The sequence below is a fragment of the Sus scrofa genome, chromosome 12 (assembly GCF_000003025.6).
Source record: "Sus scrofa isolate TJ Tabasco breed Duroc chromosome 12, Sscrofa11.1, whole genome shotgun sequence".
Classification (NCBI taxonomy): domain Eukaryota; kingdom Metazoa; phylum Chordata; class Mammalia; order Artiodactyla; family Suidae; genus Sus; species Sus scrofa.
This window is the reverse complement of record NC_010454.4, coordinates 52,479,404-52,504,442: the sequence shown is the minus strand read 5'-3', so window position 1 is coordinate 52,504,442 and position 25,039 is coordinate 52,479,404. Positions and strand designations below refer to the sequence as shown.

The 25,039-nt window shown below is 49.7% G+C and overlaps 1 protein-coding gene across 11 annotated transcripts in view; it reads left to right on the top strand.

Annotated features, from left to right (window-relative positions):
* The window catches only part of ASGR2 (asialoglycoprotein receptor 2), a 27,166-nt gene extending 2,127 nt beyond the window's left edge, over nucleotides 1-25,039 (top strand). The window contains exons 2-11 of one of the 11 annotated variants that reach the window (XM_013981301.2): nucleotides 5,115-5,319; nucleotides 6,902-7,103; nucleotides 7,411-7,550; nucleotides 13,369-13,488; nucleotides 13,682-13,777; nucleotides 14,379-14,450; nucleotides 14,606-14,692; nucleotides 14,775-14,920; nucleotides 24,233-24,339; nucleotides 24,538-25,039. In XM_013981301.2, coding sequence (XP_013836755.1) covers nucleotides 7,430-7,550; nucleotides 13,369-13,488; nucleotides 13,682-13,777; nucleotides 14,379-14,450; nucleotides 14,606-14,692; nucleotides 14,775-14,920; nucleotides 24,233-24,339; nucleotides 24,538-24,694 — 906 coding nt within the window. In that variant the 5' untranslated portion in view covers nucleotides 5,115-5,319; nucleotides 6,902-7,103; nucleotides 7,411-7,429 and the 3' untranslated portion in view covers nucleotides 24,695-25,039. Of the gene's footprint in view, nucleotides 1-5,114; nucleotides 5,320-6,654; nucleotides 7,104-7,410; nucleotides 7,551-13,368; nucleotides 13,489-13,681; nucleotides 13,778-14,378; nucleotides 14,451-14,605; nucleotides 14,693-14,774; nucleotides 14,984-24,232; nucleotides 24,340-24,537 lie in introns of those variants that run through there. The other 10 variants (XM_021067806.1, XM_005669198.2, XM_003483093.3 and 7 more) reach the window with 10 other exon arrangements.

Genomic DNA, 25,039 nt, shown 5'->3' with positions numbered 1-25,039 from the left:
TTAAAGATCCCACTTTGTCACTGCAGTGGCTCCAGGTTGCTGCTGTGGTGCAGGTTGGACCCTTTGCCAGAGAACTTGAACGTGCCATGGGCCGGGCAAAAAAAAGAAAAAAAGTTTTCCAGAGACACGCATAGGTCCAGTTCCACAAATCGAAAACAAAAGTGCAATCCGGTTTTCAAAAGAACATAGTCAGTACCCCGGAATCCCCTTATTTCCCCTTCCAGTCCTGGCTCCCTGTCTGACTTCGAGTAGCATAGGTTAGTTTTGCTCGTTTTTGTACTTCAGTAAATGGAAGCAGGCCAGATGCGCTCATTTGAGTCTGGCTTCTTTCACTTATTGTGAGAATCATCTGAGTTGTTGCACAGTCTAACTGGCCGTGTGCTGTCCCATTGTGTGAAGAGACCCCAGTCCATCCACTCCGTTGCTGAGAGGCATTTGGGTAGTTCCCCCCCCCTTTTTTTTGTCTTTTTAGGGCTGCAACTGCCGTACATGGAGGTTCTTAGGCTAGGAGTTGAATCGGAGCTGTAGCGGCCGGCCTACATCACATCCACAGCAGCTCGGGATCCGAGCCGTGTCTGAGCGACCTACACTGCAGCTCACGGCAATGCCAGATCCTTAACCCACTGAGCAAGGCCAGGGATCGAATCTGCATCCCCTTGGATGCTAGCCTGGTTCATTACCGCTGAGCCATGATGGGATCTCCACCATTCTTGTTTCTTTACAGGTGAACTTCTCTCCCTCTCCAGTAGCTTTTAGAATCTTTATTGCTATTATTCTGAAATTTCATGATTGTGCCTTTTGGTCATTCTTCAGTGAAAAGCTGGGCAATTAGTAGGTTATCAAAATTTGGAGCCTCGTCCTTTCCATTCTAAGTCACATTCTTGTGTTATTTCTTTGAGAACGTTCTCCCTTTAACTTCCTATTTCTAGAACTATCAATTGGATGTTGGTTCTCCAAATTGCTTTTTCATGCTACCGGTACAGAGTTTGCAAAGCTGCTCAGAAAGAGCCCTTTCCTCTCCTCTGAAGTTTGAACCCAACTGAGAATCAAAATAGAGCAGACAGATAAGGGATGTTAGGACATTAGCTTTATTGCTGATGAGCAGCAAAGGAGGATTTGGCTTAGAACTTTTTTTTTTTTTGCTCTTTAGGGCTGCACCTGCGGTATGTGGAGGTTCCCAGGCCAGAGGTCCAGTTGGAGCTACAGCTGCCAGCCTACGCCACAGCCACAGCAACGAGGGATCTGAGGACTTATACCATGGCTCAGGGCAATGCTGGATCCTTAACCCACTGAGCGAGGGATCCTTAACCCACTGAGACGCAGGGATCAAACCTGTGTCTTCATGGATACTAGTCAGATCTGTTTCCACTGCGCCATGATGGGAACCCCGGATTTGGCTTAGAACCTTTAATCAAAAGGATGTGTTAATATTTCATCCAAGAATTAGGAGCATGTTTACCCAGTCACAGGCAGAGCTGGGCAAAGCAGGCTTTCTCTGCAGGGGCGGGCTCAGTGTCACCTGGCAGAAAATAGGTTACAAGCTGAGCAGGGAGATGCCAAAGAACCCCACGGGGCTGAGCCAGGCGTGCTCAGTAAGTCAAGCTTCCTCCCCTGGGGAAGAGTGCGTTGGGGGGGTGTCTGGAGAGAGCCCCGGGGGGTTTCTGTAGTGGGAAATATACACAGAAGCAAACATGAGGCCAGGGGAAAAATTCCCCCCAATTTAGCTATATGTTTTCTTTTCTTTTTTTTTTTTAGGGCCGCACCTGCAGCATAGGGATTGAACCAGAGCTGTGTCTGTGACCTACACCACAGCTCATGGCAACGCTGGATCCTTAATCCATTGAGCGAGGCCAGGGATCGAACTTGCATCCTCATGGTTACTAGTTGGGTTTGCTAACCGCTGAGCCATGAAGGGAATGCCCTAGCTACTTGTTTTCTGATTTAATAATAACAAAGAAAGACTGTGGAATTCCCTTGTGGTACAGTGTTAAGGATCCAGTGTTGTCACAGCTTTGGCTCAGGTCGCTGCTGGGGTGCGGGTTCAATCCCTGGACTGGGAATTTCTGCATGCTGCAGGCATGGCCAACCTCCCCCCCCCCAAAAAAAAAACCAAAACCTTTGTCCTTTTTTTTTTATGATTTCCTAATTTTTATCTTCCAAAATTTCTCTGAATTTTTAAAAAATTTGTTTTGTCTGCATTTTTTAGGATCATGCGTGAGGCACATGGAAGTTCCCAGGCTAGAGGTCGAATCAGAGCTATAGCTGCTGACCTACACCACAGCCACAGCAATTTGGGATCTGAGCCACATCTGCGACCTATACTACAGCTCAGAGCAATGCTGGATTCCCGACCCACTGAGTGAGGCCAGGGCTCAAACCCAGATCCTCATGGATACTAGTCAGATTCGTTTCTGCTGCACCATAACAGGAACTCTGTCTGTGAATTTTTTTTTGCTTTAATTTTTTTTTTTTTTTTTTTTTTTTTTTTGCTTTAATGCTCTTTTGGAGTTCTCTTGTGGCTCAGCAGTAATGAACCCAACTAGCATCCATGAGGACATGGGTTTGATCCCTGGCCTCATTCAGTACGTTAAGGGTCCTGAGTTGCTGAAAGCTGTGGCATAGGTCACAGATGAGGCTCCGATCTGGGCTGGCTGTGGCTGTGGTGTAGGCTGGCAGCTGCAGCTCTGATTCGACCCCTGGCTTGGGAACTTCCATGAGCTTTGGGTATAGCCCTAAAAAAAAAAATAATAATAAAAATACTTTTTATGTTCAAGAGAACTTTCTTGTTTTCTGAACAAGTGTCTAGAATATACAAGAAATTGTGCTCATCAGCAAAGCGGATTCAGGCGAACCCAATAGAAAAACGGGTAGAGTATATGGAAGAGTGGGTCCACGCAAGGGGAAACCCAAACGATAGGAAAGCAGATGAAGAAGGGTTCAAACCCATTACTAACTGCAAGTGTGACGTCACTGAGCAGTGAGATGACATCGGTCTGGCAGCATGGTGGGGGTTTCAACGGGAATGACCATCCTGGAGAATGTACAGCCTGGCAGGACTCAGTGAAATTAAGCCTGCGACTACTCGGTGCCCTCACGCTTTCACTCCTGGATTTATTTCAGAGGGACGTTCTCACCTAGGTCCCCCGGGGAACTTGATGAAGCATTAACAGCAGAGATAAGACAGTAAGACCATTTTTGGGTTCTTACTATCATCATAGGAGGGGCAGGAATGGAAGAAGCAGTGAGGGGCAGAGTAGAGCAGCATGAGGCAAGCAAGAAAAGAAAGGGAATAAAAACTGTACTGAAAAAGAGTATGGAGGGAGTTCCCGCTGTGGCATCTCTGTGGCCCCAGGACACGGGTTCAATCCCTGGCCTAGCACAGTGGGGTCCAGGATCTGGCATTGCCGCAGCTGCCGCGGAGGTTGCAACTGTGGCTAGGATCTGATTCCTGGCCCAGGAACTCCATATGCCACGGGGTGGCCAAAAATGAAAAAAAAAAAAAAAAAAAAAAAAAAAAGATCACAGATATGATCTCATTGATGCAAAAAATGTGTGTGTGTGTGTGCGCATGAAATTAATTATGAGGAGTTCCCTAGTGGCCCAGTGTGTTCAGGGCCTGGTGTTGTCACTGCTGTGGCGTGGGTTTGATCCCTGGCCAGGTAACTTCTGCATAGCATAGCCAAGGGAAAAAAAAAAAAAAAAAAGAAAATTAAGTATGAGAATATTCTGTGATCTAGAAGTTTTATTCTTGGATGTAGTCCTGAGAGACAGTCTCACCTAGGTCCTCAGAAGGACATCGTGGTCATTGGCTGTCGGGCACAACCTAGGGTTCATTACTAAGGGACTCGTAAATGTGCTGTGATGGTTACACACCATTGACCACCATTCAGCCGTTCATAGTAACAGACCAGAAGTACAAATAGCAACATGGGTAGATCTTAAACCTTTATTGTTGGCTGAAGGAGGTCGGGGACAAATGGGATTTATAAAAGTTCCGCTGATGTTTCCAACAAGCAGGCACACAAACTATACCACATATTTTATAAGGATACCTATGTAAGAACATATATTGTTTCAGTTATCCGCTGACACATAACAGAGCAACCCAGAGCGTTTGTGGTTTAAAACAAATGGCTACAGTTGACCCTTGAATCCATGTCTACGCCATTTTTTTTCCAGCTAAAAATGTATTATGCCACCTGCAGGTGCCAAACGGGGGATACAGAGAGAGACTATAAAGGGATACTCGGGGATTTTTTACTGCAGGGGAGGGCTGGTGCCCTAACCCCTGCATTATTCGAGGCAATGCAGTTTAGTTGGTCATGAACTTGAACGCAAGCAGCAAGGTAAGCATTGCTTAATGGAACATTCATGTCGATAAGATATCTACAAATTCACTCATTCATTCATTCATTCACTAAATGCTTGTTGAGCACCTAATATGGGCTGGGCACTGGGGATGCAGGAGAAAGTCAAGCATACAAATATACATGCGTGTGCGCAGGTGCCTGTGTGTGTGTGTGTTCCGGGTCACACTTGTAAAAAATGTAGCTCTTACTGCCAGTTACAGTCACAAAGCAAAGCAGCCACCACTGCTTTAGTGGCTTTGCAGGAATGCCAGGCTGTTGGAATGTGTGGCTACTTCCTGTGTGCCAAAAAGTTACCCCAAGGAAATCAGAGGCCTGTGTCCTTTTCAACACAAGGGGAAACGCAGGCAGCTTTATAAGAGCCACTCTGCCCACAGCCAGCAGCCAAAGTCTGAGGAGGATCAGAAACTCAATGACAGGAGTTCCCGTCATGGCGCAGTGGTTAGCGAATCCAACTAGGAACCATGAGGTTGCGGGTTCGATCCCTGCCCTTGCTCAGTGGGTTAACGATCCGGCGTTGCCGTGAGCTGTGGTGTAGGTTGCAGACGCGGCTCGGATCCCGCGTTGCTGTGGCTCTGGCGTAGGCCAGTGGCTACAGCTCCGAGTCAACCCCTAGCCTGGGAACCTCCATATGCTGCGGGAGCGGCCCAAGAAATAGCAACAACAACAACAACAAAAAAGACAAAAGGCAAAAAAAAAAAAAAAAAAGAAAAAAGAAACTCAATGACAAAAATTATGTTTTCTCAGCCACCAGGCTGCCCAGCTCTGGGCCAACTCGCTTCACCCTCCAGGGGAGTAGAGACCCTCAGGGACCTGGAGTTCAGGGGGAGGAGGGAAGAGCATCCAGAAGGCGGAAGGCAGGAGGGACTCAGCTCCAGAGATAAGCCCCTTCGGTGGCCCTGGGTCCTCAGACTCAGCCACGGCGCCAAATGAGCCACAGATGTTTTTGCAGGTAATTCTCACAACCGGTCACCTCAGGAGGTGGGTTCTGCAGCTGTTCCCCTTTCACAAGAGGCGGAAATGGAGCCTCGGGGAGATTAAGCGACTTGCCCCAGGTTGGTGGGTAGGGACATTGAGAGGCCAAATTGAGTAAAGAGGAACGAAAAAGAGAGCTACCACGTGATCCTGCACTCCCAGTCGTGGGCAGCTCTCCCCAGAAAACCGTGATTCGAAAAGATACATGCACTCCGGTGTTCATTGTAGCACTTGTTACAACAGCCACGACACGGAAGCAAGCCAGATATCCAGCAATTGAGGAATAGATAAAGAAGAGGTGGGACATGTATACAGTGGAATATTACCAGCTATAAAAACAATGAAGCAAGGCCATTATAGCAACATGAATGGACCTATAGAAATGATCATTCTCAATGAAGTAAGGCAGACATCTAGCATATGATATCACTTATATGTAGAACCTGAAAAAAAAAAAAAAAAAAAAAAGGATACAGGGAGTTCCTGTTGTGGCTCAATGTTAACAAACCTGACTGGTCTCTATAAGGATGTGGGTTCGATCCCTGGCCTTGCTCAGGGGGTGAAGGATCCAGAGTCGCCGTGAGCTGTGCTGTAGGTCACAGATGCAGCTTTGATGCGGTGGGGCTGTGGCTGCGGCCCTGGTGTAGGCCAGCAGCTGCAGCTCCAATTCGGCCACCAGGAACCCGAGCCTGGGAACGTCCATATGCTGTGGGTGTGGCCATCAAAAGCCAAAAAATAAAAATTAAGAAAAAATTTTAAGATAAAAGTGATCTTATTTACCAAACCGAAATAGACCCACAGACATAGAAAACAAACTTACGGTTACTAAAGGGGAAAGTGAGCAGGATAAATTAGGATAAATTAGGAGGAGGATGGGATTAACATCCACACCCGACACTATGCATAAAATAGATGGTCAACAAGGACCTCCTGTGTAGCGCAGGGAACTCGATTCAATATTTTGTAATATCCTATAAGGGAAAAGAATCTGAAAAAGAATATAAATATTTTATATATATATGCTTATGTATTATATATAACACATGTTATATATAATATATAAAACCGAATCACTTACATATATCGGATGTATAGTTATATATGTAACTGAGTATAGAGACTATATACTCTTTTTCAGGTTATGTATACATATACACACACATATCTATCTACTATGCGTTGTTATTTCAGGTGTACAGTACATCCTAGGATGTGGGAGCCTAGGCTCAGACGTCAGACTGGGCAAGAGCGCAGAGCCCGCCCCCCTCTGATCCCAGGCAGGGATATTTGGAGAAAGCAGGAATTCTGGGAAAGTCAGAGGCAGGAAGTGAATGGGGGAGGAGGGGCAGAGGGGAAGCAGCAGCAAACCTCACCCGGGCTCCTCCTGTCCCCCCCACCTTGCCACGTGCCATGAGGAGTGGGGTGACTGGCTTGCGGGGGTGAGGGGGACAGACCAGGAGTCACCTTCTCTGTGAAGGACAGAGACAGTCCTGCCCCCTGCCCCCACCACAATTCGCCTGAGTTCCACCTCGGTTTCCACTCCTATTGACTGTCCAAAGTCCCAGGGGCAAGAGATGCCAGGATAGAAGCGCCGGGACGCTCAGACGCACGGGCTCAGAGCCCTCAGCTGGACTGGCCCTCGCTGCCGCGCTGCCGCAGCCTCCAGCACCACCTGTCCCACTTCTTCTGCTTCTTGCCCCTCCTTAGCCCTGGGGCCTGGGCTGCCCGAGAACACGACTCAGCCCGCCATACCCTTAACAGGTAACCCAGGCTCGGGGAGCAGCTGGCACTGGGAACAGCCCCCGGTTCAGGGATGGAGGGGGGCAGATGGGAAGAGAAGTTAGGGGGGCATTTGGAAACTGTGGAGGGGAGGCTCCTGGCCATGGCAAGGCCCAAGCAGTTTCCTGAGAAGGGATGGGACCCCGCTGTATTTTGGCCCCAAACTCACCTCCAAGCCAAACCATTGCCTTGACCCACCCTCACCCCACATCCATCAGCCCTCCCCCCAAATTAGCCTCTGAGCACAAGCATCAGCCCTGAAAGAGAGGCCCCCCCCACCCCGGTCCAGTTGCAGCCCAGGACCCAGCATGGCGAGGGACTTCCAGGACATCCAGCAGCTGGACTCCGAGGAGAACGACCACCAGCTGGGCAGAGGTGAGGGCCCAGGCGCTGGGTACCGTCCCAAGAGAGAAGACCCAATCTGGAAAGGCAAGTGTCCAGTGTCAGCCTAGCTCCTGGTCACTCTCAGTCCCTGGGAGTTCTCTGTCACATTCACTCCATGACCAGGGACTGTCCCCTGTGGTCACCTCCTTCTCCACCCCCAGGCCCCCAGGGATGGTTCCTCTTCCTTCCAACCTGAGCAGCATGTGCTGTGTGTGTGGGGGTGGGGGGTGGGGAGGGAGTGGGGATGGGTGTGTGTTCTAGGGAAAGAATACATAGAGGTCCTGGAAGATTCTAGAAGATTCCTACTTTCCCCCCAATCCCTCTGCCTGGATTCTTCTCTAGCAATTTTTTCTTTTTTTTTGTCTTTTTGCCTTTTCTGGGGCCACTTCGCGGCATATGGAGGTTCCCAGGCTAGGGGTCTAATCCGAGTTGTAGCCGCTGGCCTACGCCAGGGCCACAGCAACGTGGGATCAGAGCCGTGTCTGCGACCTACACCACAGCTCATGGCAACACTGGATCCTTAACCCACTGAGCAAGGCCAGGGACCGAACCTTCATCCTCTTGGTTCCTAGTTGGATTCGTTAACCACTGTGCCACGACGGGAACTCCTTCTTTAGCAAATCTTAACCAAAGGCCCCAAGTGTCTGGGAGATGGTTTTCAGGTGAGAAAGATCTGAACAATTCTAGGCTGTGTGGCAGCCAGGGCTCAAAGCTCAGGGAAGGGGATGGGAGGTTTAGGGACCCTCTCCTTCCTGAGGCTGGCAGACCCAGGGAAGGCTGGTGCTGTGGCGGGGTGGGACCTGGACGGGGCAGAAACAGTGGGGGGCAGAGCACAGGAATCCCCACCAGCTTCTCCTTAACTTTTGAAAAATGGAATACAAGAGTTACAATAACTATTTGAGCATTTTGGGGGGCTGTGCCGGCAGCATGTAGAAATTCCCAGGCCAGGGACAGAACTCTGGCCACAGCAGCTACCGGAGCTGCTGCGGTGACAATGCCAGATCCTTCCCCTGCTGCACCACAAGGGAAGTTGACAAGAACTCTTTTGATGCCCTTGTCTGCTAATCCTAACAGTTCTGTCAGTTCTGGCTTAGTTTTGGTAGATTGATTAACCTCCTTATCATGAGTTGTGTTTTCCTGTTGCTTTGTATGCCTGGTAACCTCTGATTGGGTGCTGGACACTGGGCATTTTACCCTGTTATGTCCTGGGCATATTTGTACTCCTCTAAAGATGCTTGAGGTCTTGGAGTTCCTGTTGTGGCTCAGTGGTTAATGAATCCAACTGGGAACCACGAGGTTGCGGGTTCCATCCCTGGCCTTGCTCAGTGGGTTAAGGATCCAGCGTTGCTGTGAGCTGTGGTGTAGGTCACAGACGCGGCTCGGATCCCGTGTTGCTGTGATTGTGGTGTAGGCTGGCAGCTACAGCTCCAATTAGACCCCTAGCCCAGGAACCTCCATATGCCGAGGGAGCGTCCCTAGAATAGGCAAAAAAAAAAAAAAAAAGATGCTTGAGATCTGTTCTGAGATGCAGTCAAGTAACTTAGAGTCAATTGGATCCTTTTGGGTTTTGCTTTTGAAACAGCCACACCTAAGGCACATGAAAGTTTTCAGACAGGAGTTCCCGTTGTGGCGCAGTGGTTAACGAATCCGACTAGGAACCATGAGGTTGTGGGTTCGGTCCCTGCCCTTGCTCAGTGGGTTAAGGATCCGGCGTGGCCGTGAGCTGTGGTGTAGGTTGCAGACGCGGCTCGGATCCCGCGTTGCTGTGGCTCTGGCGTAGGCCGGTGGCTACAGCTCCGATTGGACCCCTAGCCTGGGAACCTCCATATGCCGCGGGAGCGGCCCAAGAAATAGCAAAAAGACAAAAAAAAAAAAAAAAGAAAGAAAGAAAGTTTTCAGACAAAGGGTTGAATTGGAGCTGCAGCTGCTGGCCTATGCCCCAGCCATGGCAACACCGGATCCGAGCCACGTCTGCAGCCTACACCACAGCTCGAGGCCATGCCAGATCCTTAATCCAGTGAGCGAGGCCAGGGATGGAACTCATATCCTTACCGACGCTGTGTTGAGTTCTTAACTCACTGAACCGCAACGGGAACTCCTGGGTTTTGCTTTTATGGTGTGTTAGATGGGTCTGAAGCTCTACTGAGGCAAGAGCTTCTTGGGTACTTTACCCACTGCCCTGTGGGTTATGAGTTTTCCAGTCTGGCTGGTGGGAATGGCACTATTCCCGGCCCTGTGTGAGTGCCAGGCATTCTTCCCTAAGGCTTTTGGGTTGTTTTCCTCCTGGCCTTGGCCAGTTTTCCCCACATGCATGTGGTGATCAGTACTCAGCTTGCCTGAGCAGGTCTCTGGGATTCTCTGATCCTCTGCCCTGTGACCTCTGACTGCCTTGCTCTCCAGACTCTCAGCTCCATCTCCCTCTCTCTCTCTCTCTCTTCAAAGGGCCGTGTTCATGGCACATGGAAGTTCCCGGGCCAGGGGTCAAATCGGAGCTGTAGCTGCCAGCCTAACCACAGCCACAGCAATGCCAGATCTGAGCCTCATCTGTGAGGCTTCCCCACAGTTCATGGCAACGCTGGATCCTTTTTTTTTTTTTTTTTTTGTCTTTTTGTCTTTGTTATTGTTGTTGTTGTTGCTATTTCTTGGGCCGCTCCCACGGCATATGGAGGTTCCCAGGCTAGGGGTTGAATCGGAGCTGTAGCCACCGGCCTACGCCAGAGCCACAGCAACATGGGATCCGAGCAGCGTCTGCAACCTACACCACAGCTCATGGCAACGCCGGATCGTTAACCCACTGAGCAGGGGCAGGGACCGAACCTGCAACCTCATGGTTCCTAGTCGGATTTGTTAACCACTGCGCCACGACGGGAACTCCCAACGCTGGATCCTTAACCCACTAAGTGAGGCCAGGGATCCAACTTGCATCCTCATGGATACTAGTCAGGTTTGTTACGGCTGAGCCACAGCAGGAACTCCCAGATCCATCTCTTTATGGCAAGCAGTCTGCTGGGCTCTGCTTGGCTCTCCCCTCCCTGCCCCATGGCCTGCAAACTTTGTCCTACCTGGAGGCTGGGGCTGTCTGATGACTTGTCTTGTTGGTTTCCTGTCTCCACAGGGATCACTTGTCTTTGTTTCCTGAATTCCAGTATCTCAAAAAATGTTGTTTCTTGGAGTTCCCGCTGTGGCACAGTGGGTTAAGAATTTGACTGCCCTGGCTAGGGTCGATTTGGAGGCGTGGATTTGATCCCCAGCCTGGTGCAGTAGATTCAAGGATGTGGTGTTGCCACAGCTGGGGCTCAGATTCAATCCCTGGCCCAGGAATTTCTATATGCAGAGGGTGTGGCCATAAGAAAAAAGGAAAAGGAAACATTTTTTCTTATAGCTCTCTGCTTTTTGTTCGGCTTGTTTCTGGCAGTAGGGTGGATCTAGTGCCTCTGCCTCCATGTTTAGAAGACTCTGACTTTCAAACTCGCCTGAGCTGCACTTGATATGTTTCATTTCACTCTCAGAACAGTCCAATCAGGCAGCTACTGTTCCTACCCCATTTTTTTTAAATTTTCTTTTTCTTTTTCTTTTTTTTTTTTTTTTGTCTTTTTTGCTATTTCTTGGGCCGCTCCTGCGGCATATGGAGGTTCCCAGGCTAGGGTTCTAATCAGAGCTGTAGCCACCGGCCTATGCCAGAGCCACAGCAACGCGGGATCTGAGCCGTGTCTGCAACCTACACCACAGCTCACGGCAACGCCAGATCGTTAACCCACTGAGCAAGGGCAGGGACCGAACCTGCAACCTCATGGTTCCTAGTCAGATTCGTTAACCACTGCGCCATGACGGGAACTCCCCCCCCCCTTTTTTTTTTTTTTTAAATTGCAGTAAGAAGAACACTGAATATGAGATCCACCCTCTTTTTTTTTTCGGGGAGGGGGAGAAACTCTTTTTTTTTTTTTTTTTGCCACTTCACATGGCATACGGAAGGTCCCAGGTCAGGGACTGAATCTGAGGCAGAGCTGTGACCTACACCACAGCTGCAGCAACGCCGGATCCTTAACTTGCCGTGCTGGGCTGGGGACTGAACCCAGGGCTTCCAGAGCCGTAAGCCGGATCATTAACCCACTGTGCCACAGCAGGCACTCCGAGATCTACCCTCTTAAGGCATTTTATTTTATTTATTTATTTATTTATTTATTTATTTATTTATTTATTTTTGCTATTTCTTGGGCCCCTCCTGCGGCATATGGAGGTTCCCAGGCTAGAGGTCGAATCGGAGCTGTAGCCACCGGCCTACGCCAGAGCCACAGCAACATGGGATCCGAGCCGTGTCTGCAACCTACACCACAGCTCACGGCAACGCCGGATCATTAACCCACTGAGCAAGGGCGGGGACCGAACCCGCAACCTCATGGTTCCTAGTCGGATTCATTAACCACTGCGCCACGACGGGAACTCCTCTTAAGGCATTTTAAAGGGTCCAGCGGCCCCTTGTGAGTTCAGGAACAGCATTGTAGGCAGCTCTCCAGAACGCACTCGACTTGCACGACAAAATTGGAACCTGTTGATCCGCAACTCCCCGTGTCCCCAGCCCCTGGGGACCATCCCTCTGCTGTCGATGCCTGTGGGTTTGATTCTTTTAGATTTGTCACTTAAATCAACTGGCTCCTGACCTCAGAGCCAGTTGATGGCACAGCTGGATCAGCTGTGGGAGGGTCTGGTTTCAGGGCAGAGGTCCAGGGGGCAGATGCTGAGTGGACCCAGAGTCGGGACTTACAGGTCGTACGTCGGTTTGGGAAGCAAGCCAAGGGCCCGTTGAATGGACGGTGCTGGAGAGAGGGTCAGGGCTCAGCCGCGGGGTCCCCAGGGGCGGGGAAGACCGTGTGGCCTGGGAGAGGGGAAGCCTTGTAGGAAGCGAGAGGCAAGGGGGAGGCTGTGCCGAGTGGCAAGGGGTGCGTCGGGGACCTGCCTCTCTAGGGTAGGAGAAGGGCCTGGGTATGGCCCACGTGGACGAAGCTGACAATCCTTGGTGTGAGGGGTCAGGGGTTCTGGGTGGATGTGGGGGTGCCTGAGTGTGATACACATGAGAGAGGGAGCTCAGGCAGGAGCCCAGAGCTCTGAGAATCCGGGGCGGGGGCGCGCGGGGGGGGGGGGGAAGCTCTGCGTGTGCATGTGTGTAAGAGGACGTGACATTTAGTGTGTGTGCGTGAGGGCATGTGCTGATGAGAGTGTGTGTATGCAGGAGCGTGAAATGAAAAATATGTGTGCAGCTGTGTGTGACGGGGGGGTCTTGGCTTGGTTGAGGGAAAGGAGAGGTTTCTGTGGGGTGACTGAGCCTGAGGGGAGAGGGTGTATGGTGGGACCAGGGCTTCTGAGGGTCAAGGGCGGAGGGCCCCCAGTGGTGGGAGACGAGAGGATGGGCGTTCGGGGTGGGGTGGGGTGGAGGGCGGCTGCTGGGGATGGGTGCGCAGTGGAATGCCCTGGACTTAAGGATCCCAGTGGAACTGGGGGCGGTTGTCACAGGGTGGGATTGGTCTGAGGGGCCCAGACAAATTTAAAGCACACAGGATCTGGTTTCTAGGACCCCCAGGTCCAAGATCAGGGCTGTGCACACCGACGATGTGACCATCGGGTGCATGTGTGCTGGATGCACCTGTGTGTGTGCATGTTTGTATGTGTTCCTGTGGGTGTGTGTGCAAATGTGTGTGTGTGTGCGTGCACGATGCATGAACACAGGATAAAGCCCATGGTCTTACGCACCAGCACCCCCCACCCCGTCTCCTTTCTTCCCACCCACCCGGCGCTGCGCTTCCTCTGCTCCCCTGGTGCTCCCCGTCGCTCTCTGGCTTCCTGGCCTCTGACGCCCCTTCTCTTCCAGGGACACCTCTTCCCCAGCCTCTTGTGCTGCAACGTCTCTGCTCCAAGCTCCGCCTCAGTCTGCTTGTCCTGGGCTTCAACGTCCTGATGCTGGTGGCTGTCTGTGTGGTGGGGTCCCAAAGTGAGGGTCACAGGGATGGGGCAGCCATGGGGGAGGAGAGGCGGGCAGTGCTGGGGGCAACGAGAGCCATGACGAGGAGGGGATGGAGGCAGTTAGCGGCAGTGAAGGGGAAGGCACGTGGACAGTGATGGGGGGCTGTCATATGGGACACAGTCCCTTCCACTTTGTCCCCTTTCCACTGTCTTCGGGCAAGGAACACAACTGCAAATGGAACTGCAGACCCTAAAGGAAACGTTCAGCAACTTCTCCTCCAGCCTCCTGATGGAGATGCTGACGCTAAGCACCCGTGGTGAGTGGGTGCTCCCCCAAAGGGAGGGACTGGGTGGGCTGGCTGGTCAAGGGGTTGGTTTGTCCCCGTGGGTTGGCTGGGCTCCGTGCTGGGTCTACTATATGGGTGTGTTCCGGATGCTGGGGACCGGGGCACAGACCCGGGCAGATAACTCAGTGGGAGAAGCTGGGGAAGGCTTCCACAGATGCCGATTCCTGTGCAGAAGGCCCCTGGAGGATGAATAGGGGTTAAGGGATGGAGGGTGGAGCCAGGTAAAGCACAGAGTCTGTGATGACCGCGGCGGGAGGAAGACCACTGTACATTCTGGGACTGTGACCACTTTCAATGGGGCAGGAGGGGTGGGCCAGAGAGGTGCCTAGGGCCAGGCCATGCAGGCAAGCTGTGCTAACTCGTGGGGCTTTAAGAAAATGGGGATCTCTTGGAAGAATTTAACAGGGGAGCGGCCCGAGCAGTTTGTGCTTCAGAAAACCAGCGTGCAGTGCAGGGAAAACTGGGCGGAGTCGGAGAGACCAGAGCGCGGTGCGCCCCAAGTCCAGGATCTGTGGTCCAGTGGCGTGAGGATGTCGGGGCGGGAAAACAGCTTAGCTTTCCTCTGTTGCAGGAGGCAGCGCAGGTGACAAGGTGACATCTCTGGAAGCCAAGATGGAAAAACAGCAGCAAGACCTGAAGGCAGGTCAGAGACCCTCCTTTGAATGCGTGCGTGCGTGCGTACGCGCGTGCATGCGTGTGTGCGTGTCGTGTTTCCTCCGCCGAACGCAGGCGTCCTGGTAGCTGGGGCATGCGCACTGGCCTCACCATTGTCGTCCGTCGCCCCCCCCGCCCCCCCAGATCATGCCACCTTGCGCCTTCATCTGAAGCACTTCCCGAGGGATGTGCGCACGCTGACTTGTCGGTTGGTGTTCCTCCAGAGCAACGGTAAGGAGCGGGGTGGTCTCCCGTCCCTTGAGCCTGCCGCCTCCAGCTGGATCTCATCTCCCTCTCGCCCCGATCCCCTCAGGCACGGAATGCTGCCCGGTTAACTGGGTGGACTATGAAGGCAGCTGCTACTGGTTCTCTCGCTCTGGGAAGGCCTGGGCCGAGGCTGAGAAGTACTGCCAGCTAGAGAACGCCCACCTCGTGGTCATCAACTCCAGAGAGGAGCAGGTGACACCGTCCTCTTCCCCAAGACGGGAGGAAACCTCGGGACCGCGAACTCTGGGAGGCTGGGTCAGGCTTGTTTTGTTACTCTTGACCTGAGGAAGAGTCCGGAAGCAGGGGTCTGGCAGAGCTCTGGGAGATTCGTGGTGGAGGAGCCACTGATTCTAAGAGGTGGGGGATTACAGCCGGGACCTGGGACAGAGGAACAGGAGCAGGTGACCAGGTGATGAGCAGGTCAGGAGACAGGACGCGGGGCAGGATGAGCTGGATGGCCAGGACTTGGGTGGAGAACACAGTGGAGAGGCACAGCTTCCGCTTGCTGGGTGCTGGCCTTGGGGTGTGATGGTCTCAGGGACTCACCTGCCATGGGTTACTGTGTCCCCCCAAGGCGCCCCAGCTCTCCCGTGCCCTCTGCTGCCCCCAGACCACAGCCCCAAACACCAAGTACAGGGAGGCGTCCGGCTGTTAGAACAGGGAGGACATTTTTTGGGAAAAGTCGATGCTATCATTTACTGAGTCCTTCCTATGTGTCAGGGCCTTTCATAATCCAGTCCTTGGATCCTCCCACCCTGTGCGTTGAGCACTCTTGTTAACTCCACTTGGAGGGGCATAGAGATGAGGGAACTAAAGAACAGAGGTGAAGCAACTTGCCACACAACTAGTAAGTGCTAACTAGATCTATATGTGCATGGTAGGATGGTTACAAACATATTGCTTCACTGATCGGGTTGAACTTGTCACTATTTTATCAGTATTGGCCTGTAAAATGCCAATTGCATGCAGGTCCACCTAAGACTTTGGTAGTTTGGAGTTCCCTGGTGTCCTAGTATGTTAAGGACCTGGCCTTGTCACTGCACTGGCGCAGGTTCCATCCCCGGCCTGGGAGCATCTGCATGCCATGGGGGTGGGGGGTGGCCAAAAAAAAGACTTGAGTCGACTGTGATTTGATCCACAGCTGGTTCATGCTGGTGACGACTTCATGGTGGGTGGGCTCGTAGCTCCGTCCTGATGAAGTCAACGCCGGTGTTCTGTTTGGTGCTTTTGGCCTTGAATTCATCTTCATGTGATATGAAGAGACTGGTCCTTGATGTCTTTTCGCTGGCATCTGCTTAATGTATCTCTGTCCATTCTTTGTCTCCAGCCTATTTGCGTCTCTGTTTTAGATGAGTGAGTCTCAGCCTTGGCAGTATACTGTAAGCTCTTGAGGAATTTAAAACATTGACACCTGGAGTTCCCGTCGTGGCGCAGTGGTTAACGAATCCGACTAGGAACCATGAGGTTGTGGGTTCGGTCCCTGCCCTTGCTCAGTGGGTTAACGATCCGGCGTTGCCGTGAGCTGTGGTGTAGGTTGCAGACGCGGCTCGGATCCCGCGTTGCTGTGGCTCTGGCGTAGGCCGGTGGCTACAGCTCCGATTGGACCCCTAGCCTGGGAACCTCCATATGCCGTGGGAGCGGCCCAAGAAATAGCAACAACAACAAAAAAGACAAAAGACAAAAACAAAAAAAAAAACAACAAAAAAAACATTGACACCTGGTCTCACACACAAAGATTTGATTTAATTAATCTTGGATTCATCCTGGGCTTTGAGATTTTTAAAGTTCCTCCCAAGCATCACTATTCTGATGAAGTAGCATCTTGTCCTTTTGGGGAGCTCAAGGCCAGACCTCTGCTTGGCTTGAAAAGGGACGTTTTCCAGAATTTTCTGTCCCTTAGGGCGTCTTTGCCTCTTAAAATTCCCCAATAAACTCATCAACTTTAAAAACAAGTGACGCTACTCTACAAGCTGAAGGTATTTCTCCTATAGGTTATGTATAAGTTTTGTGTTTGTTTTTTAATTTCAATTTTTAAAATTATTTTAATTTTATTTTTTATGTGATGGCCACACCCGAAGCATATGGAAGATCCTGGGCCAGAGATGGAATCCGAGCCACAGCTGTGACCTCTGCTGCGGGTGCGGCAACATCAGATCCTTTAACCCGCCTCTGCCAGGCTGGGGATCAAACCCGCACCTCCGCAGTGACCCGAGCTGCTGCATTTGGATTCTTAACCCACTGTGCCAGGGTGGGAACTCCTGTTTTTGGTTTTTAAAAACTGAATATGTAAGCGCCTTTTTGCCTTTTAGAGGTGAGTATATCTCATTTACATTTTCAAATTTTAAAAACATGTTTAAAGGAGGTAGAGTTGACTTACAAAATTGTGTTTGAGATATATAGCAAAGCGATTCAGTATTTTCAGATTTTTTCCCATTTTAGATTATTACAAGATATTGAATATAGTTCCCTATGCTCTACAGCAAATCCTTGTCACTTATCTATTTTTTATCTAAAAAATATTCGTTTTCTACTAATCCCACACTCCTAATTTATCCCTCCCCGCCAGTCCCCTTTGATAACCATGTTTGTTTGCTATGTCTGAGTCCATTTCTGTTTTGTACATAGATCCATTTGTATTATTTTTTAGATTCCATATGAGTGATATCATAATATTTGTCTGATTTATTTCACTTGGTGTGATAATCCCTTGAGTATGATCATTGATAAACCCTGATACCGTTACTGCAAATGGCAATATGGTTATTTTTCGTGGCTGAGTAATATTTCCTTGTGTGCATGAGAGTGTTTGTGTGTGTATACACTCAGGTTGCTTCCATGTCTTGGCTATTGTAAATAGTACTGCGGTGAACACGGAGGTGCGTGTAACTTTTAGAATTAGCGTTTTCATCTTTCCCAGATATATACCTAGGGGTAGGATTGCTAGATCATATGGTAGCTCTCTTTTTAGTTTTGTTGGTTTTTTTTGTATTTTCTCGGGCCACACCCATGGCACATGGAGGTTCCCAGGCTAGGGGTCTAATCGGAGCTGTAGCTGCCGGCCTTCGCCACAGCAACTCGAGATCTGAGCCATGTCTGCAACCTACACCACAGCTCATGGCAACACCAGATCCTTAACCCACTGGGCGAGGCCAGGGATCGAACCCACAACTTCATGGTTCCTAGTCAGATTCATTAACCACTGCGCCACGACGGGAACTCCCTTTTTTTAAAATCTGCACCTGTGGCATGTGGAAGTTCTCAGGCTAGGGGTTGAACTGGAACTGCAGCTGCTGGCCTATACCACAGCCACAGCAATATGGGATCCTTAACCCACTGAGCAAGGCCAGGGATTGAATCTGCATCTTCATGGTTACTAGTCAGGTTCTTAACTGCTGAATGACAACGGGAGCTCCTATTTGAAGACTTCCGATGCTGGCCATTCTGACCCGTGTGAGATGACAACCCCACTGTGGGTTTGATTGGCATTTCTCTAATAATTAGTGGTGTTGAGCATCTTTTCATGTACCTGTTGGCCGTCTGTATGTCCTGTAGAGAAATACCTATTTCGGCCTTCTGTCCGTTTTTTGGATTGGGTTATTTGTGTTTTCGATATTGAGTTGTCGGCACTGTTTGTATATTTTGGGTGTAACCCCATCATTTGAGGTATTTTCTCTCATTCTGTAGTTGTCTTTTAGTTTCGTGTATGGTTTGCCTTTGCGGTGCAAAATCTCTCAAGTTTCATGTGATCTGGTTTTGTTTTGTTTTTTTTTTTTTTGGCCGCAACTGAGGCATGCAGAAGTTCCCCGGCCAGGGATCAAACTTTGTGCCACAGCAATGACAATGCTGAATCCTCAGCCACTAGGCCACCAGGGAACTTTTTCCCCCCCGTTTATTTATTTTCGCGTCTGTTTCTTTTCCTTTGGGAAACGGATCTAAGAAAATATTGCTGTGCTTTATGTCCGAGAATATTTTGCCTGTGGACTCTTCTAGCAGTTTCATGGTGTCATGTCTTATATTTAGGTCTTTAACCCATTTTGAGTTTATCTTTGGGTAGCTGTGGGGGAGTGGTCAAAGTTCATTGATTTACATGTATCAGTCCAGCTTTCCCAGCACCACTTGTTAAAGAGCCTGTCTTTTGTCCATTGTGTATTCTTGCCTCCTTTGCTGTAGAATGACTGTAGGTGTATGGGTTTATTTCTGGGCTCGCTCATATTTTAATTTTTTTATTATTTATTTATTTATTTTGTCTTTTTGCCTTTTCTAGGGCCGCTCCCACAGCGTATGGAGGTTCCTAGGCCAGGGGTCCAATCAGAGCTGTAGCCGCCGGCCTACACCACAGCCACAGTCACACGGGATCTGAGCTGTGTCTGCGACCTACACCACAGCTCACGGCAATGCCAGATCCTTAACCCACTGAGCAAGGCCAGGGATCAAACCCGCAACCTCATGGTTCCTGGACAGATTTGTTTCTGCTGCCCCATGACGGGAACTCTTTTTTTTTTTCTTTTATTCTTCCACTTGCAATATGAGCTGTATCCTTTTTGTTTTCTCTTCTGTGGTATTTTCGACTAGATGTAGCTTGTTTTTAGTTATATTAGTAATTGCTGTCACAACTTTAAAGGATGGGCTGAAAGTTATTGGCTTCAAAACATGAAAGAGTGTGTGTAACTTTCCATATGAAAGATGAGACTGGCCCCCTGCTTCGCATGCCTCATTCTATTCTCTTTTTAAAAATGGAAAAATTATTGACATATAATACCGTGTAAGTTTGAGGTGTAGAACAAACTGGTTTGATGCATTCACACACTGCAATAGGGGTGATGGATCCGTGTTACTTTCGCCTTTATCATGTCACATAATTATCATTTCTTTTCTGTGTTGAAAACAATTAAGATTATCTCCTAGCAACTTTGAAGTTTATAATGGCTCGTTCTTTTTTTTTTTTTACAAACACTTTTCTGTTTGTTTATACGTGAAGGAGGGGGAAGCAAATCATTTACAAAGAGGAGGGAACAAAGGGAATACGGTTTCATTACATGTCAGTGTTTCTCAGTTTCTACAACAAGATTCTGTGATAGCAGGGGTTTGTTTCTGGTCTCCTTTGTTTGGGTATTGACATTTTGCAATGCTTAAACAAGCTGCACACCGGGGCCTGAGATCGCAGGGACAAAGAGGAATCAAGGCGGGAAAACCTACCGAGCTGTTACCTAGGGAAAGAACCTTTTTTGTGTGTGAAACTATTCCAACCGAGCTATGGATTTAAGGCAAAAATGAGTAGGTTGTTGGACAGTCATTTCATGTAAAATGGTATGGCAGGAGATTACGCTTTTCAGATAAATAGGATCCCTTGATTTTTTTTTTTTTTCTTTTTTTGTCTTTTTGCCTTTTCTAAGGGCCACCCCCGGAGCATATGGAGGTTCCCAGGCTAGGGGTCAAATCCGAGCTGGAGCCGCTGGTCTACACCAGAGCCACAGTAACACGGGATCTGAGCAGAGTCTGCAACCTACGCCACAGCTCACGGCAAAACCGGATCCTTAACCCACTGAGCAAGGCCAGGGATCAAACCCACAACCTCATGGTTCCTAGTCGGATTCGTTAACCACTGCGCAACGAAGGGAACTCCCAGGATCCCTTGATTATTGCAGATGTACATGAAGCATCTTTGACATGCAAGCAACAGTCTTTGATGAAATCCTCGCTTTTCCGTGTGCAATAATGGCTCATTCATTTCTTCCCGCATTCCTTATGTGTTGGCACAAAGAGTTGGAGTCTTTTCTCTTTTTTAGGAAGATATTAAATCACCTTTAAATTTTTTTAAATACAGTTGATTTAAATACAGTTGATTTAAAATGTTAAATTATCCGTAATCACAGATTGTATGTTTATGGTTTGAGATTACATAAAAGTACTCGACACATAATGCATTAGATCCTAAACCGTAAGTTTAACAAAATTGCTGGATCGCACACAGTTAAATATAGCATTTCTCTTTTTTGGATATTTATTTTTATTTTGCATTTTAATATTTTATTAATTTTGATTTTATATCAGAGTATGATCGTTGTACACTCTTGTCTTAGTTTCAGGGGTACAGCCCAGTGGTTGAGTTATGCGTATACCCATATTCTTTTTCAGATTCTTTTCCCATGTAGGTTATTACAGAATATTGAGTGCAGTTCTCTGTGACATACAGAGGGTTTTGTTTTTTTTTTTTTTGGTCTTTTGCCTTTTCTAGGGATGCTCCTGTGGCATATGGAGGTTCCCAGGCTAGGGGTTTAATCAGAGCTGTAGCTGCCAGCCTACGCCAGAGCCACAGCAATGCCAGATCTGAGCCGTGTTTGTGACCTACACCACCGCTCACGGCAACGCCGGATCGTTAACCCACTGAGCAAGGCCAGGGATCGAACCCACAACCCCATGGTTCCTAGTTGGATTCGTTAACCACTGAGCCATGACGGGAACTCCCTGCAGTAGGTTCTTGTTGATTATTTTATATATAGTAGTGTGTGTATGTTAATCCAAGTCTCCCCCACCTTTCCCCTTTGGTAATCCTAAATTTGCTTTCCAAGTTTGTGAGGCTGCTTCTGTTTTATAAATAAATTCTTTTGTATCTTTTTTCTTTTTCTTTTTTCTTGGTCTTTTTGCCTTCGTAGCACCACTCTCACGCCATATGGAAGTTCCCAGGTTAGGGGTTGAATCGGAGCTGCAGCTTCCAGCCTGCACCACAGCCACAGAAACTCAGGATCCAAGCCACGTCTGTGACCTACACCACAGCTCACGGCAACGCCAGATCCTTAACCCACCAATCAAGGCCAGGGATCGAACCCGCATCCTCGTGGATACTAGTAGGGTTCGTCACTGCCGAGCTGCAATGGGAACTCCTAGTATCCACTGTGTATACGCCCCACATCTTCTTCATCCAGTCCTCTGTCGATGGACATGTAGGTTGCTTCCCTGTCTTGGGTGTAGTAAATAGTGCTACAGTGAACAGTAGAATGTATGTGTGTTTTCGAATTAGATTTTTCTCTGGATAGATGCCTAGGAGTGGGATTGCAGCATCATTTGGTTGTTCTATTTTTAGCTTTCAAAGGCACCTCCATACTGTTCAGTTAGAGTCTCTTCTGTCTTTGGATTTCATTAGCCTCATCCAGATATATCTCTGTGTTGCTATTCTGTCTGTATTTTTGCTCTAAGGAGAGTCCTGTTAACCACGAAGTTAGGTTTTATAACATTTGGGAAGACTTTCTTAAGCCACATATTTGAATAATTTTTTTCACGTCCATTTGTTGTCTTTTCCCCTGGATCACATCATCCAAAATTATCTCCATCATCTGCAGCCATCATCTGGTTGCTGCTTACTTCCATCTTTCTCTTTTTTCCGCTGTCTTCTGGGTCCTTTTTGCAAGCCTATCTTTCGTATTTCAGACTTGGTTTTTTTCCTAGGTTGCTGTTTGTTTGTTTCATGTAGCTCAAAATTTTCTCTTCATGGGAGTTCCCGTTGTGGCTCAGTGGGAACGAATCCGACTCGGAACCATGAGGTTGCGGGTTCGATCCCTGGCCTCGCTCTGTGGATTAAGGATCTGGTGTTGCTGTGACCTGTGGCTCAGATCTGATGTGGCGGTGCCTGTGGCATAGGCTGGCAGCTGTAGCTCTGATTGGACCCCCAGCCTGGGCACCTCCATCTGAAAATGTGGCCCTGAAAAGCGCAAAAAAAAAAAAAGAAAAAAAGATTTTCTCTTCAGTTTCTTCCCTTTACTTATCAGTGTTACCTTTCTTCTTTCATAATTTTATTTATTTTTTTTTTAATTTTTATTTTTTGGTCTTTTTGCCTTTTCTAAAGGGGCCGCTCCCACGGCATATATGGAAGTTCCCAGGCTCGGGGTCTAATCGGAGCTGTAGCCGCCAACCTACACCACAGCCATAGCCATACCAGATCCGAGCTGCTTCTGCAACCTACACCATAGCTCACGGCAACACTGGATCCTTAACCCGCTGAGCGAGGCCAGGGATCGAACCCGCAACCTCATGATTCCCAGTCAGATTTTTTCCATTGCACCGTGATGGGAACTCCTTTTCATATTTTTATATCATTCATCTCCTCTTTAATATTTTTGAGGATGTAAGTTGTTGCTCAGTATCCTCTCATGTTTTGAAACATGACTTCTTTACAAAGCACATTTTCCATCCTTTTTTTTTTTTTTTTTTTTTTTTTTTTTGCCTTTTTGCTTTTTAGGGCTGCACCAGTGACATAGAAGTTCTCAGGCTAGGGGTTGAATTGGAGGCACAGCTTCTGGCCTATGCCACACTGGATCCTTAAACCACTGAGCGAGGCCAGGGATCGAACCTGTGTCCCCATGGATACTAGTCAGATTTGTTTCTGCTGAGCCGCGACGAGAATGCCCACTTTTCTTGTTGATATCACCGTTGCGTCCTTCCTCTTCTCTTCTTCCTTTTCAAGGCCTTCAGGGGTGCTCCCCTCTCTGCCTTCGGAGGAGGCGACTCGCTGTAATCTTAGTTGTGTCTCTAGGAAGTGAGAGTGGAATTAGGAAAATTCCCTCCAAATGCAGCTGGAGCCGCTTCATGTGGTGTCAGAGGGAACAGCTACATGTGCATGTTGATCAGCCCATCGCTCTGTTTCCTCCTAAAACAAGGCGACCACACCCTCCCCCTGCCGTCCTCCCAAACCAGGGACCTCAAGGCCCCAGAGGCAGCCGTAGCTGTAAGAGAAAGCCACCTGGGGGGTCCCTTGTCCCAGGAGAAGTGCCGGAGTCCTGGGAAGCCACCTCATAGACAGCTTTCCCCCCCCACCCCCGGCCCCTGCCAGCTGGATGGTGGGGCTGCCCCTCACACACAGGGCATCCTCCAGAGCTCCGACTGCCAGACCCCGCGTAGCCAAGTCGCAACAGGGCTGTGGGCAGTGGGTCCACACTTGGGTGCTCCAAGGCCTGGAAAACTCTAGAAATGACAGCTACACATAGAAACAGGAGCAGAGGTACTCAAGAGGCAAGCTTCAGTGGGGTGCTGGGGTCCATGGGGGCAGCAGGGGCAAGAGCCCAGGTCAGGATCCCGAGAATTTGGGGCTCTGGGTGGAAGACAGAAGACTAGAATCTGAGTCTAACAGCTGTGAGTTAGGTGTGAAGTGGGGGGCCCGGTCAGGGGGCAGAGGTCCTGAACTTGGGCACTGGCCCTCAGGCTCTGGACTCTGCTGGCTGCCACCGAGTTCCTTAACCTCCCGTGGAAAGTGTGAATCCTTAGGGCACCCAACTTAGAGGACTTCGTAAGGATTAACTAGGATCCTCTTGGTAAAGCACTTGGCGTGAGGGTTAGCCCGGTCAGTGGTCACTGTACGATGCTGAGGATGCAGAGGAAAAATGCAGGAACTAGTATGGGGAGCTGATGCTTCAACCTGGGGGCAGATCAGTCTGGGGAGGGCTGAGGGAACCACAGCGAAAGCCCACGTGGTGGTACACAGGCCTAGAAATTGCCCTCCTGCATGTCTTCCAGAAATTCATTGCACAACGCACGAACCCCTTTCAAACGTGGATAGGTCTCACCGACAGTGACGGTTCCTGGAAATGGGTGGATGGCACAGACTATGGGAACGGCTACAAGTAAGTGGCCTCGCCTCCCCACTCCCTCAGGGACCAAATTCTCCAACCATCCCCAGGCTCCCCGCCTCCAAGGCTGCAGCTGCTGCTCCCTGCACACACACCCCAAACCCCGAGGTCGTGCTTTTCTGAGCTGGGGGTGAGGGTTGCTGGGCTGGGGGTGGGGGGCATCTGGAGCTGAGCTCTGTCCTGCCTTCCTAGGAACTGGGGTGCCCTGCAACCAGACGACTGGCAGGGGCACGAGCTGGGGGGCAGCGAGGACTGTGTCGAGATCCAGGGGGACGGCCGCTGGAATGATGATTTCTGCCAGCAAGTGAAACGCTGGGTGTGTGAGATGAAGCAGAATATTACCATGTAGACCCCCGACCTCCAGCAGACCCCTGCCTCCAGCCCCCCCACCACCCGGGGGGGGGTTGCATTTTGAAGAAAAGGAGGAGAAGAGAGTCGTCAGAGGCGGGGGGAGGGGCTGAGGAAAGCTAGCAGGGGCTGGTTGAAGAATCTCGGACCCCGGGGAGCCTGTGAGCCTGCCTCCTTCTGAAATTCACTGTAATTATGATCATTTTCGGCCTCCTCAATGGCGTAGGAAGAGAACAAATACTTGAAAGGCTGCGTGGAGTGGTTATTTGGCGCTGGCAAGTGCAGGCTGCAAAGAGGGAGGGCGGGGGAGTCCGGAAGAGGGAAAGCTAAATAAATATCTAAGAAA